The sequence below is a fragment of the Vombatus ursinus genome, unplaced genomic scaffold (genome assembly GCF_900497805.2).
Source record: "Vombatus ursinus unplaced genomic scaffold, bare-nosed wombat genome assembly UNPS02006874.1, whole genome shotgun sequence".
NCBI lineage: Eukaryota > Metazoa > Chordata > Mammalia > Diprotodontia > Vombatidae > Vombatus > Vombatus ursinus.
This window is the reverse complement of record NW_020946652.1, coordinates 7,071,898-7,086,076: the sequence shown is the minus strand read 5'-3', so window position 1 is coordinate 7,086,076 and position 14,179 is coordinate 7,071,898. Positions and strand designations below refer to the sequence as shown.

Genomic DNA, 14,179 nt, shown 5'->3' with positions numbered 1-14,179 from the left:
GGGAGAAAAAGAGAGACACCCAGAGACTGAGGGAGAAAAAGAGAGACACACAGAGACTGAGGGGGGAAAAAAGAGGTGCTCAGAGACATAGGGAGAGGGGGAAAGAGAGAGACGCCCAGACACAGAGGGAGAGGGGGAAAGAGAGAGATGCCCAGAGATGTAACATTTGTGCCAGGGTACCCCCACCGTGCCCTGCCCCTAACTCCAGGGCTCCTAGCATTACGTCAGTGCTCCGGCTCCATGCCTGCCTCCTCTCATCTGGTCCCACATCTCTTTGGCAGTTTTTATGGGATTGGGGGGTGTGTCAGCTGTATGCCAGCGGGGCAGTATAGTACGATTCCCAACACTTTGGCCACCTCAAGGAATGCTGGTGCGAGGTGGCGTCTCTGTTTCGGGGCAGGTTGCAGTCACTGAACGCTTTGCCCCTACTCGTCTTTCTCTTCCCTCTTGAGCGTAGGACTTGGCCAAGCCTCCTTACCTGTCCATGATGACAGACAGACATGGGGGGGTGCGTGTTCACATGCTGAGAGCCAGGGATAAAGCACAGACAGGTTGCGTGTGCCCTTGGCATTTTCTCAGCAGTAACAGGTCCAAAGGAAAGCGTCTGCTGGGACTTCCTTATTTGTGAAGGCTTTGCGGGCAGAAGGCAGGGGGAGATGAGCGGTGACCTGTAGCCATGGTGGTGAACCCTTGAGGCGGTGTCCCTACCGAGGTGTCCAGATGCCTTCAGATCTGCCCTTTGGGGCTCCCCTGAGAGCGCCGCAGCCGTGCCTTGGAGGTTGGCTCTGCGTCTGGGGTTTCTGCACAGACACGCTTAGAGGCTGGAAGAAGGCTTCCTTTTCAGTCGCACCTTTTTCTGAGGGGACCGACCGCCTCTGGCCCAGCCCCTGGCTGTGCTGGCTTTTCTTTAGTGGGAGCCAGGGCAGCCTCGGCAGCAGTGCTCACTTCACGAGTAGCCTAGTCACGGAGAGGGAAGTGTGCTGAGCCACAGGAGCGCTTCCTTTCAGCCCAGCCTTGGGCTGGACGAGCTCGGAAGCTGTCCAAGTGCTTACAGACGCCAGGGATCAGAAAGCTTGTGTTCCTGCTGCACAGCTTATGAGAACAGATGTGGCAAAACCAGGGTTTTGTTGATAGATTTTTGAAATCTTCAACGCAGATTGGGGGGCAGACATGATTTGGCCTGCGTTTAATCCCAGCTGCAGGGAGGCTGAGGTTGGCAGTGCAGTGAGCCACTGGGGGTCCCCACAAAGTCTGGCACCAGTCCAGTGAAGCCCAGGGAGGTCAGGCATTCCTGTGTGGAATCAGCCTGTGAGTAGCTGCTGGTTTGACAGACCCAGCCTCGCCTGAAGAGGAGGATTGTGAGTGTGGGGCCATGGAAGCCCAGCCCGAGGCACTGTACCCAGGGCCCTAAACAAAGTCGTCCTGGGCTGTTGGGTGCTGTGTTTCATATGTAGGTAACCTGAGCTTATAGCTGCTTTGGTTTACTTCAATAACTCTTCTTCTTTTCTTTTAACCCAAGGTTGCGTTTGGCCAGAATGAATGAAGAGATGCGGGAGTCTGAAGGACTTTACGGACAGCCAGGTCAATATTCTCCTAATAATCACACGGAGATGCAGTATAAGAAATGCATTCAGGAATTTATCAGTTTACAATTAGAAGATCCATAATTCTTAGGCAAAATGTGTTACCTTGGTACAATAGTGTTTTTTAACTTGACTTGTAAGTTGTGAATTTCTTGGCTGATACGTGTACAGTATTCAGTGGCTTCTCCAGGGGCTCCTTGCCAGGCCTTTAGATACCTTCCCACCTGACGGTCCAGAAGGCAGCTCCCTCCTGCCCGCTGTGGACTTCCCTTCTCTGCTGTTTGTCTTTCTTCTGTCTTTAAATATTCCAGTGAGGGGGCAAGGATGGCCAGGGCTACTTGGCACACCCATGGTGCAACAGAGTAGGCATTTTCCGATGAGAATCCCCCTGGAGGAGCCTGTTGTCAGGTGGGGAAAACAGAGTGATTCCATGGTTCAGGTAACCAAGTCCTTCATTGGCCAAAGAAATCCTGGTCTTTTTGGTATGTGGGAAAAGTCAATTTGGGAAATACAAAAGAAAAAAGTTGACTAAATTAAGAAGTGTTTGTATGTCAGCCAAAAAAACAGCTAATTTGGGAGGCTTTGAAATATAAACTGTCAAGTCAATAGGCCATAATGGGATTCAGTAGCTAGTTTATAGACAGAAGGACATGTAGGAGGAAGGCTTAGCTATGTTTTAGGATTTGGCATATCCAGAATGCACAGTAAGTGATGAAATGTGTTTAAAATATTGTTTCCAAACTTGTTTAGTTGAGCAAAATCTTGCCGTGCCAGTCTCCTGTGTTCTCAGAAGGAGTAGTCCTTGGCCCCAAGACGAGTCAGCACGCGGATCTGGTCGCCCCTCCAGCCTAGTTAGTTGTTCACACTTGGTGTTCTCCAAGACGAGAGTTGTTAGCAGAGGCCTCTCATGCCGTTACGTTATTTTAGTCTTAATGCTCCATTAAATACTTCACATTCATGTCCTCATTGGTTAGATTTTCAGGTTCTTGTGCCTGAGAGGGGAGCTCGAGCCGCTTCTGTGTGACACACATACACGTACCTAGCTCGCCCTGATGGGTGCAGAAGGAGGCCTCCCTCCTTTGCTGGCCCTTCCCTGACAGAGGGCACTTACTTGGGCGTTAAATCTCATGCTGCCCTAGTGGACATTTAAATTGAGAAGCCAAACAGAAAGCCGCTGTTTTCTCCGAGGGTTGTGTTAAGTTGTTATGGGTCGAAGTGGAGGCTGAGGCCTCCAGGAGATGGGCAGCGCTGGCCGGCTTTTCTCCTAAGGCTCAGCTTCTGGAGATCCTGGGCTGTGAATTAGGTGCCAGCCTAATGCACAGCTATGGTTCTGAAGGTCACCCATCAGTCTAAACTTGAATTGTGAGAATTTTATATCAGATATTTAAATTATCATATACTTAGTAGGCCGCTTTTGAGGCCTCTGTGTTTAAGCACTTTAAAATAGAAAAGAGAGAGAGAGTGTGTGTGTTTGCGTGTGTGCGTGCGTGTGTGTGCGCACACACATATATACGTGTATGTATGTATCAAACCTGAGATTTATAAGATAGACAACTTTCAGGTTTTCAGAATTTCCCTGAAATTCTGGACTGCCACCATTTGGTCAGCTGGCTTTTCTCGTGTTGTGTTTGCTGATGGAGTTCTCTTCCCCTGTCATTGGTATGAATTTGGGGGCTGGGGAGAGAGAAGCTAGGATTTGTAGGGGGCTGCCTTCCTGGCATCCCCCCACAGCCCCCAACAGGCTCTTCTGTTGCTGCCACTGTCGACCTTCTCGATGCCTTCCTTGGACCTTTCTGAGTTCAAAGCAGAGAAAAGGTGGTTTTACCAGTCTTTAATTGGAAATCTAAAACGCTTTCTAAAGAAGCATCTTCCTCCACATTTTACATTTGGGCAATTTTGAGAATAGGTTACTAGCGTGGGAGTGATATTGCCAGAGTAAAAAGGAGATGTGGCTGGTCTTTGGAGACTCAGTACTTTCTCTGGGCAGTGAGGGAGCCCAGGCAGTCCTCTTGTCTCTCTGCCCGCTCTTTGGCCCCCGCAAGGCTGAAGAGACAGGGTCTTCAGTGATGGCTCATCAGTCACCTTCATTTGTAGCCCCGGGCTAGAAGGGGAAGTCAGCTGTCTGACTTGGCCTGTTTTGTGGGGCCAGGGCTTCCTGCTCACTTGGAAGGGGAAGGGAGACATCAATTGCCGTCTTGCCAGGTGAATCCCTCTGATCTCTTCCCTGACCGAGAGAGTGAGGCCTCACCATTGCTGAAACCTGTTTGGATCTTCCTGGAGGCTTCTGGGTAGCTCTGTCTCTCTCTCAGAAACAGTAGCACCCCATACCACGCCCGCTTTGCCCAAGCAGTCTGGGATGTGTCCGGAGGGGATGTTGCGCTCAGCCGTTATCACACAGGATGACTGCCCCACTAGCTGGAGTCCCTTGGGGCATCTTGTTGAGGGTGAGCACAGCTCTGGTTAGCCTTGAAGGAGAAGCTTCTCCAAAAGCTGCGTAGCAGTGGTCAGGCTCTGAGGGGAAGTGGCCGTGTGCATTCAGCACCCTGTAAGTGGAAGCAGGGGGCTGAGCCCTAGGCGTCGGGTGGGCCTCAGTACCTTTCAGAAACCTGAACGAGGGAGCTCTTACTTGGTGGGAGAGAAGAGATTTCGGTGGTGCCCTGGCCTGGGCATCTTTCGTTAGGGTAAGCGCTATTGTGTGAGCATTGAAATGGGTGTCTGGAGGCCTCCCGGCAGGAGTGGTCCTACTTGGGTTTCTTTCAGAAGTCAGGAGAAGACAGCCAGCCTGACTTTCAGGTGGTGAGGCAGTTTGAAGTGACCAGAGACTGGTTTGTTTTAAAGCCTGTCTGTAACTGAGCACGTTGCACGTATCTCATCATCCCACTTCTTCTAGACACTCCCTTTCAGGCCATCACTGGTGGAGAGGAAAACTAGGGTTCTGGTGTCCGTTTCTTGTTAGAAACCAGGCGTCTGTGTGTGCCTGTGTGTGCGTGGGCGAGCGTGTGTGTCCCTTCTGCTGCAGTTGCATCTCAGCACTAGCAGAGTTAGCGGAGCCCGGTACTGGCCACATGGGACCTCGCCCTGGGCAGTGGTCCTTCCAAAGCGGCCGGTCGGGGGTGCTGGCCGGCGTGGCCAGGAGCTGAAGGCAGCTGGTGCTCTCTGGGCTCTCTCTGGGCTCTGGTGGGCCTCCTTCCCAAATGTCTTCCATGTGCCTCTTCCGTTGCATTTGTGTTGAAGAATAAAGCCTGTGCTCAAGTATTTTTGTATTAAACTGACCTGCACTTTAAACACACTTTTTGGAAGGTCCAATACCAGACCCCAGTATAAACAATGGGGACGAATGCTATTTTGCACTCTTCACAGTGAGTATTTTACTGCAGCCGTTAAGATAAGGGAAACTTTGTTAAACCTCTCTTTTCTAGAATCATTCCTCTCCGGTCACCTCCTCCTTCTCCTCCCTGGAAGGGCTCGGCCACTCCCTTCGGGAGGTCTACGGGGCCGAACCCGGGGTCTGGGCAGGGAGGCAGGCCGTCCCACTGCTTCCTCTGTTAAACCGATGGAGTGTGCATCCTGCCGGCTTGGTCCTGTGCTGTCTCAGCTCCTTTGCATTCATTCCCATTCAGACAGCTCAGGAAGAATCCCTGGTGCTAACTCACAAGTCAGTAGACTGGCTTCAGTGACCTCCAGAGAAAAATTTCTTTTCATGGAGAATATGCATGAAAGGAGGCCGTTAAAGGATTCTCCTTCCCCTCAGATCAGACGTCCAAGGGTCAGATAAGTAGGATATGCTGTGATCCTCCCCCTCCCCCCCAGTTTGGGATGATTCCGCTGGTTTGGCAGGAGGTCAGCCTCGCTCCTCGTTCCACACCCCTGCCCGTGGGGAGCCTCTTGTCACCGCTGCGGCTTTGCCACGAGGCCCCGGGCACTGGGGAGGCCCTGCGAGGGGGACCAGGGACGTTGTCACCTCCATGTGGGCTCCATGGCCAGCCCCTGGACACAGGAACGGTATTCCGAGCTACTGCATGTGTGCCCCCCCGCCCCTCCCACCCGCGTGATAATGCAGCTTTGGGACTGAGTGCTGGCACTCATCTGTCTGGGGCGGCCTGTGTGTGTGTATCTCAAGGGATGCCAGTGCTGCTCCTTTACTTAGCCACGCAGAGAAGTCCTTTTGAGAGGCTTTGTCAGAATACCCCTCTATTCATCTATTCCTGGGAAGAGAAGAGCCTGCTTCCATGCCCCCGTCCACCCCACTCTGGCTTATGACAAACCCTGAGGGCAGATGCAGGCAGTGAACCCCACAGGACTGGCCCTGGTCCAGAGCAACATGTCTTGGCTAAGGCAGCATCACCGCTTTACTTAGCACCAGGGACCTCCGGGGCCACCAGCTCAGCCCCCTCCTCTCACAGATGGGGAAACTGAGGCCCAAGGAGGCAGAGGGGCTCGTCCAAGGTCCCACAGGTAGTGAGCATCCCACAACAACGATGCTTTCAGTTATCGGAGGGCTGGTTTGGTTTTTTTTATCATCTCCTTAATAGGCTTTCATGGGCTTGGGCCTTTGAGCCTGTTTTTGGGTTTCACAGAAGTGCTTTGTGTTCAGCCAGTCCTCAGAATGACTTTGCTTCTGCCGTGTCCCTAAATGCGTTGGTCCTTCTTTGCATTGTGTCCAAGCCCTCGGTTCATTGCCTACTCTAACTCTGCCCTTTCTTCTCTGGCTGCGTCTGAGGCACCTTTTCCAGGTACTGGCTTTTTTCACTGTTTGCTTTCCTCTCACTTACTTTGAACTTATTTCTTGTCTCTAAAACGTATTTCTTGTCTCTTGACTCATGACTTTGCTTAGTAAAATCATGAATTTCACAGTACAAAGTTCTAATTAAGAGACATCAGATTTCATGTACATTTGTACATTTGTCACATTTATCTGACGAGTTTCCTCATTTTCTTTTCATGCAGGTGATGAAACTTACCAAGATATTTTCCGTGATTTTTCCCAAATGGCCTCCAATAATCCCGAAAAACTAAACCGTTTCCAGCAAGATTCACAGAAATTCTGATTTTTTTTAAAGAAGGGAAACACATTAAATCTGGTGCCCTCTTGTTCTCACAGCTGAAAATGCACATTTTCCTCCTGCTTCCATGCTGCACATTCAGGTTTTCTAGATAGTGAATGAGTGATGGGAAAAGGTACATTCCTTGCCAACTCCATGTGGAGACAGTTTTGTGAATGATTGTCCGCACCTCTGCACGCCGGGAGGGGATACCGCTTTAGGGCCTGTTTGGAAATGGGTGCGAGGGGCCTGCTGGAGAGGCTTGCTGTGCAGAAACAGGGTCAGAGCTCCGGAAGCCTCTTCAGATGGGTCGTTGCGGGGACTTTTTTAGGGGCCACAGCCACCTCTTTCCAGGCATTATGCTTAGCACATTCCATTAACCACGTCCACGCAGCCAGAGCTCAGGGCCAAGGCTGGCTCTGTGGCCTGGCAGAATGAATGCCTTCTCATCCCCTGTGCACTAGGTGATTTTCAAAGTGAGAAAGAAGGCCCCTGATCCCAGACCCAATCCCACGCCCAGCTCCGGGTTCTGGGTGGAGAACCTCCCTCCAGTGGAGCAGCCTTGCCCTCCCACCGACAGAGCCCAGTCCTTGGGAGGCGGTGGGCCTGGGCCAGATTGATCAATGCAATAGAATTCCTCCAAAAATTACTTGAACGTTTTCAAAATTAAGCTGTAATCAAGATGTTACTTTTGAAGTAGCTGACTAGCAAATGGAAGACTTTCGAGGTTTGTTGTTAGCCCCTGCTCCAAGCGGAGCGGCACATTTGTGTTGTTGTCTGTACCTGGAGAGGCGAGGGCTTACCTTGCCTCCTCGGCTCTGACCTCATGTGGGAACCAACTTTCCCCCGTCCTTTCCTGGGCCCTGGCCCGGCCCGGCGCCTGCCTTAGCAAGTAGATGCGTATTCTCGGTTCACAAACTCTATTGATCCAGATCTTTTCATTCCAGAGCAGCAGAGCTGTAGCTCTTGACCTTTCTAGCACAAGGCTTCTTTCTCATGTCTGATGTCCCGGCATCGTCACGTACGCTCTCGACACTTCCTCTGTGTATGCGGCCGCCCCTTGTGTGTAATTGTCCATTACTTACGAATCGTGTCACTGCGGAATAAAATTGGAATGTGGACACTTGGTCTCCAAGTAGAGATTTGGAAATCTGATTTCATTATTGCATAAGTGGAGAAATGATGTGTTATTTGAGTAGATTGTAATTTCCAACATTGGATTTTTAAATAGGTCACAGTTAATTATGTTATCAAGGGATTTAATATCAAATCAAGTAGTTCTGTGAAGAAAAACCATGCTAGAGAAAAATGTCAGTAATCTAATTTGTTAAATTCTCTCAATTATCCAAGCTTGCCTAGTGGTCAGCAGTCACTGGTATCTTTGATGAGTGTTAGAGACTTATTATTTTGTTGTTTTAAAATTAGGATTTAAGTTCTATTGCTTTTCGTGCCATATGGCTAAGAGAAAATGTACACTTAAGTCCTGAAAGCACATTTTTATATGCCTTTAGACTCTAATTACTTCCTTAAAAAGTTTAGCCTGTTTCCAGTAAAATATCTAGCGTACCTTGATTACAAAGTAAACTACAACAGCTCTGAAGGAAAAATAAAGTAATAATTTGCATAAATCAATGCAAGGGCTCCCTACCAGAGCGCTTAAAATATCGTTTAAAAGTAGGCTCTGGTGGCCCCCTCCCCCCCACACGTGAGGGCTGCTCGGCCTGTGCTGCCCTGGCCACGCCGCCGCTGAGCCGTGGCTCCTGGTGCTACGGCCCCTCTCTCCTCTGGCTTCACTGCACGTGGGTGCTTGGTCACGTGGAAGCCTTGGAAAGCCCCAGCTTCAAAGCTCAGTCCTTTCAAGAGGACGCGGTTTTGGCCACCAGCCGATGTGTTTCTGCTACTTGATCTGTGGGGCTGGCTGGGAGGAAACCTCAGAAGGGAGAGCGAAAGGGCAGAAATGAATTCTGGATTCCACTTCCCGGCGCCCCAGGCTGATGTCATTGGAGGTTCATTTCAGGCCTGTGACTCATTTCCAGCCAATTCCATGTTTTGCTGTGGTTTTGCTGTAGTAAAAACCCTGTGTTGTAATGGCTTTTTATTGTATGTAATACACCTGAGTTTTACTAAGTTGTGACGTTGAAACAGTCACGCGAGTTGTTGGCTGGGTCTGAAGAGGCGCCTGCTCAGCCTCGGGACGGCTGCTTTTTATAACTCCCTCATGATGCGGATTATCTGGCTTGTTCACATTTTAAAAGTCGAAATGTGTAAGCAAACAGCATTTGATCTGAGAACGGAATACAGAAGGTGAAATTTATTTTGAAAGCTCTAAGTTTTTAGGTTATGTGGTGGTTAAATAGTTGTAATGCCTTCATTGCAACAATAGGTATATGCTCATGAATGCTCCTTTTTTTTAATCACTCTCGGTACAGTGCTTCAAAATTCAGGGATTTCTAACCGTCCGCTGCATTACGGTGTTTGACTCATTGACATCGGTCTTCCCTTCAGACTTAGTATCTTCTGTGCTTTCTGAAAGTTGTACATATGTGTTGAAATATGTGCTTGCATCTTCTCATGAATGAATTTTGAAATTTTCCTTTCGTTTCATGGCCTAAACAGTTTAATGGTCTGTAATGTATTAAGCAGTATTTTAAAAGGTAACCTTACACATGTAGCAACATTCTTTACATTTCTTTGTAAAAAGACATGATTATAATAAACCAAAAAGATTACAACTGTTTATGTTCTCATTTATAACAAAATTTAATCCCTGTTTTGAATAGTAGCAGTGTTCCCAGATGGCTGCACTGTCAGTGATAATATTTGAAATGTCATGACCATTCCTTTTCTGAATATGGATATTGACTCAGAAAATGGCCTAAGTGCCCAAGGCTCTGCGCCTTAGAAACAGTCTTTCAAGACGAATCACTATATGCAGTGAGCACCCTTTGCCATGAGAACATGGAGTCAGGAGCCCAGGCCCCTCCTCCCAGCATGAAAATGCTTTCACCGCCTTGATTTGAAGTAGCTTCACCTCGCGGTGGCTGGCAGCTGGCGGCTGGCGGCTAGCGGCTGAATAACACCCCCTCACTAACTCCTGGCGGACGAGGAGGGAGGCCTTGGGAAGCCAGTTGTTTGAGAAATGTGAAAACATTAACATTTTCACAGCATCAGAATTAACCTGTTCGACTATTTTGAATTGGATTTCAGTGCATCAGTTCTACAATCGATACCGTTTTTCCTAGACATCTTTTCTGTTTACGCAAATTCGCTGTTTGCAGGTGTATAATGAGTAGTTGGTTTTTTAGTTGCAAAAATGGAGAATATTCTTTGTGTTGCATTTATCCTTTTAGCGTCTTTCATATTATGTTCCATCTGATCCTGTTTTTCCCCAAAGGAAATAGAAGAACTTAGTAGTAAAGCCCATGTGATTGTAAGCAGGGAAAGATTGTCACCTTGTGAGGAGCTTTCTAAAGCTCTCTGCTCAGAAAGGGAGGCTCAGCCAGAGCGGCTCACTGGCCTTCCTTTGGGGTTTCCCAGCCCACTCCTCACTCCATGGACTTTCATTAGTCCGTAGGTTGGTGTGTCAAACTTACCAGTTGTTTGTTTTCATTGTCAATGCAGAATCATACACGCTCTTGTTATTTTGAAATGTACATTATGTAAGAAGTGTAAATATTGTACTGGAATAAAGACTTTGTATGCTGAAAAGCTCAAGTATTGAGTCAATAAAAACCTTCTCTCCAGCCAAGTCTTGGTTTTATTCTCACGAGCAGCACCACCCAGATTTCAGTTGCTTCTGGAGCTGGTTGAAAATGCTGCTGCCCAGTAGGCTATTTAAGGGTCTTGTATTATCCCCACCTCCCAACCCTATCTCTGATCGCTCTAGGTCTGCTCTTTGGCCAAGAGGGCTAGTAAAATGAGTTCCCCAAATCAAGAAATCTAATACTTGGGATATTTAAAAGATTTTCTTCTCTTTAGTGGCAACATTGGCCATTTGCCATCCTCTGTTAACCAGTGCTGGTTTGGGGCATGAGCATGATGGAGAAGACTGTACCTACAATATTTGTTTTGCCTCTTTTTTCCACCACCCCCCCCCCCAGCCCTGATTTTCCCATTCCCGGCCCCTCAAACACCATTCAGTCACTTAGCATTTTTAAAGGGCGTACTCTGTGCCAGGCAAAGTGTGGACTCGAGCCACCGCGCTAACAAGTTAGAAACCGCCCCATTTCTTGCAAGGTCGGACCCGTGGCAGACACAACTCCATTTTTGATCCCACTGGTTCTTGGTCCAAAAGATTCGTTTTCTCTGAGTCAGAAAAGTGGGATTGGGACTCCTCTGGCCTCCATTCTATAGGATGCCCCAGCAGTCAGTCAGGTCTCCCGACTTTAATGCCAGCCTTTCCCACTTCCCCCCTCCCAGGCACACGCACTTCACTGACTATTTTCTACTGGAGTCAGGACCAGGAGATGCCTAGCGCTTACACCTATGGAGCCCTTGGGACTGAGGCTTTGACATGTGACCTTCGTTCTGAGGTCCTGCCTGTGCTTCATCGGTGCTTGTTGAGAAACTGAGAAATGGTCATCTTTGTTGCCTCTCTGGTCACTGTTTGGGAATGGCGCCAAACAGACCAGCTGGGTGCTCAGACCTTTGCCCTGGGCATTTACAGTTTCCACAGCCTAACTAATTGGTGCTGGGCTGAGTGGCTTATTTTAATTGTTTATTGATAAATTTTGTTTTTATATTAACATTCTTTCTCAAAAACATCTCTCCCTCCCTCCCTCCGCCCACTCCTGCACAGGGGAGCTCTGCTTTGTCCCAAGAAAGGAGTGGTTTCCTTCAAATCCTTGAAATGGTTTGCCTGGAGTTCTGGCCCACCCCCGGCTCTCTTAAGTGTTTGTAGTGAGTGACCACCGGGTTGGGCGTCAGATCGAGCCTCCTGATTTCACTGTTGACACTATTCGGCCTTCAACAAGTCACTTGACTTCCAGAGCCTCATCTTCCTCAATGTGCTATAAAATGAGAGGGTTAGTGGGGTGACCTCTGAGGCCCTTTGAACCCTGGGGCTCGGGAAATACCGCATGCAGGAAAGCTATGGCGGACCCGACGGCTGGAGTAAAGGCACAGAGATGGAATGTTGGGTGTGGTCGCAAGCATTGATTAAGCACCTACTGTGTGCCAGGTACTGTGCTAAGTGCTGGGGGTACAGAAACAGATGGAAGAGAGTCCCTGCCCCCAAGGAGCTCATCTAGTGGGAAGATTCTGCACAAGCTGTAGACAAGATCAGCTGGAGATAATCATCAGAGGGAGTGGGGCTCGGGAGAGATGGCCTGTGGAGGGCAGGAAGCGAGGGAGGTCAGTAGTCAGAACAGAGGAGGGGGAGCATCCCAGGCCTGGGGTACAGACAGAAAATGCCCGGAGCCAGAAACGGGACGTCTCGTCTGTCTTGTTTGGAGAAGAGTCAGGAGGTCGATGTCACTGGATTGAAGAGTGGGGGTCAGATGTGAGGGGGTAGGGGGGGTAGGAGAAGCAGAACACGGGGGGGGGGGACTTGAGGATTTCCTGTTTGATCTGGAGGTCTCCCTGGGAATATTTGCTGGGAGCTTGCTACGGTTCCTGGCAGAATTTCAGAACAGATTCTCAAGGAGGTCGTGAGGAGGAAGAGGAGGAAGGGGGACTTCGCCCCTGGGGGAGCACGACCCACGAGCCTTTCCTTCCTTTGACAGGGTCGCACGGGGAGGGCGAGGGTCTGCCAGCTCTGGCTGCTGCGTGCTTCTGAGCGGGCCGTGTGGGGCCAGCGACCTAGAAGTGGTTTATGTGTTTTACAATAAGATGATGAGAGCAGCTGTAGCGTGTGCGAAGCCCTGCTGTGGATAATCCACCGAGACTTGAGCAAAGCATTCCGTAAGTTAACTCCTGCTCTCTTGGGAGGCGGGGGATGGAGAGATGCAGACCTGGAATTGAGGCGATTCGATGGGTTAGGAGCTTCCTGAATGAGCAGACTCCCAGAGCGAGGTCTTCAGTAGAGGAGTGCCCTGTGCAGCTGAACGTTTTTTATCCCTGACTGGGATTAAGGTGGAGAGAGGAGGCTATGCTCTCAGGTGATTTCCCTCAAACTGGGAAGGAGAGCCCACCCACAAGGTGTCAGGCTCCAAAAAGATCCTGACAGGCTGGCATGTTGGATTTGATTTAAAAACAGAAAGATGAAACGTAATGGGGATAAACGCCTTAACACTAGTACAGAAAAGTCAACGTCGCAAGTACAAGGTGGGGGAGAAACGAGCAAGACAGCCCTTTGCCTGAAAAAGACATCGATGTTTTAGGGAGCAGTCACAAGATGGGGCAGTCCCCAAAGTGTGGTGACTTGGGGCTGCAGCGAGGGGGTACTTGCCCCTTGAGTTCAGTTTGGGCTCCTGAAAGGTCATGGATGAGCCGGGGCCACCCAGAGGATGGCCACGGTCCATGCCATGGAAAGCTCTCCTGTAGCAACGAGGGATATTTAACCCAGAGAAGAGAGGATTCAGGAGGGACATGAGATCCGTTTTCAAGTATCTGGCGAACTCTCATGGAAGACATTTTAGGTTTGGTATGTTTGGCCTCAGGGCAGAACAAAGGCAGGTTGGGTCTTCATAATTTAAGCCTTAGTCTCCCGGAGCTCGAGTCCCCCATCACCATTGCCTGTTGGACATTTCAAACTCAAAACAGCCAAAATTTAGCTCATATCTTTCCCTCCTAAACCCTCTCCTATTTTTTAAATTCAGTTTTGTTTTCATTTATTCATTCAACAAACATTGAGCACCTGTTATGTGCCAGGCACTGTGCTAAATGCTGGGGATATAAAAAGAGGCAAAAGACAGACCCTGTCCTCAAGTAGCTTGCAGTCTAGTGGGGGAGACAACATGCAAACAAATACATACACAGCAAGCTAGGTACAGAATAAATAGAAAATAATGGGGGGAGAAAGCACTAAGATTAAGAGGAGTTGGTGGGGAAGGCCTCCTGTGGAAGGTGGGAATTTAATTTGGACTTAAAGGAAGCCAGGGAGGTCAGTAGTCAGAGCAGAGAAGGGAAAGCCTTCCAGGCATGGGGGACAGGCAAGGAAAATGCCAAGAGCAGGGAGATGGACCACCTTGTTTGTGGCACAGTCACGAGGTCAGTGTTCCTGTTGGGGAGAGAGGTGTAAGAAGACAGGAAAGGGAGGAGGGGGCCAGGTTATGAAGGGCTTTGAATGCCAGGCAGAGGGTTTGATCCTGGAGGCAATAGGGAGCCACTGAGATATGTTGAGTAAGGGAGTGACATGGTTAGGCCTGTACTTTAGGGAGATGCCTTTGGTGGCTGAATGGAGGATGGATAAGCAGGGTGAGACTTAAGGCAGGCAGACCCCCAGCAGCTATTGGAACAGTCCAGGTGTAAGGGGAGGAGTGTCTGCACCAGGGTGGGGGTAGGGTCAGAGGAGAGAAGGGGGTGTATGTAAGAGCAGTTGCAATGGTGAAATCGACAAGTCTTAGCACCATATTGGATGGGGTTGGGGGGGTAAGAGAGAGGAGTCTAGGATGA

At 49.4% G+C, this 14,179-nt stretch overlaps 1 protein-coding gene across 2 annotated transcripts in view; it reads left to right on the top strand.

Annotated features, from left to right (window-relative positions):
* Nucleotides 1–10,368, top strand: part of ACAP2 (ArfGAP with coiled-coil, ankyrin repeat and PH domains 2) — a 121,798-nt gene extending 111,430 nt beyond the window's left edge. For both annotated transcript variants that reach the window (XM_027848733.1, XM_027848734.1), the window contains exons 22-23: nt 1,520–1,581; nt 6,531–10,368. In XM_027848733.1, the coding sequence (XP_027704534.1) occupies nt 1,520–1,581; nt 6,531–6,631 (163 nt within the window). In that variant the 3' untranslated portion in view covers nt 6,632–10,368. The remainder of the gene's footprint in view (nt 1–1,519; nt 1,582–6,530) is intronic.
* Nucleotides 10,369–14,179: the final 3,811 nt, after the last annotated feature.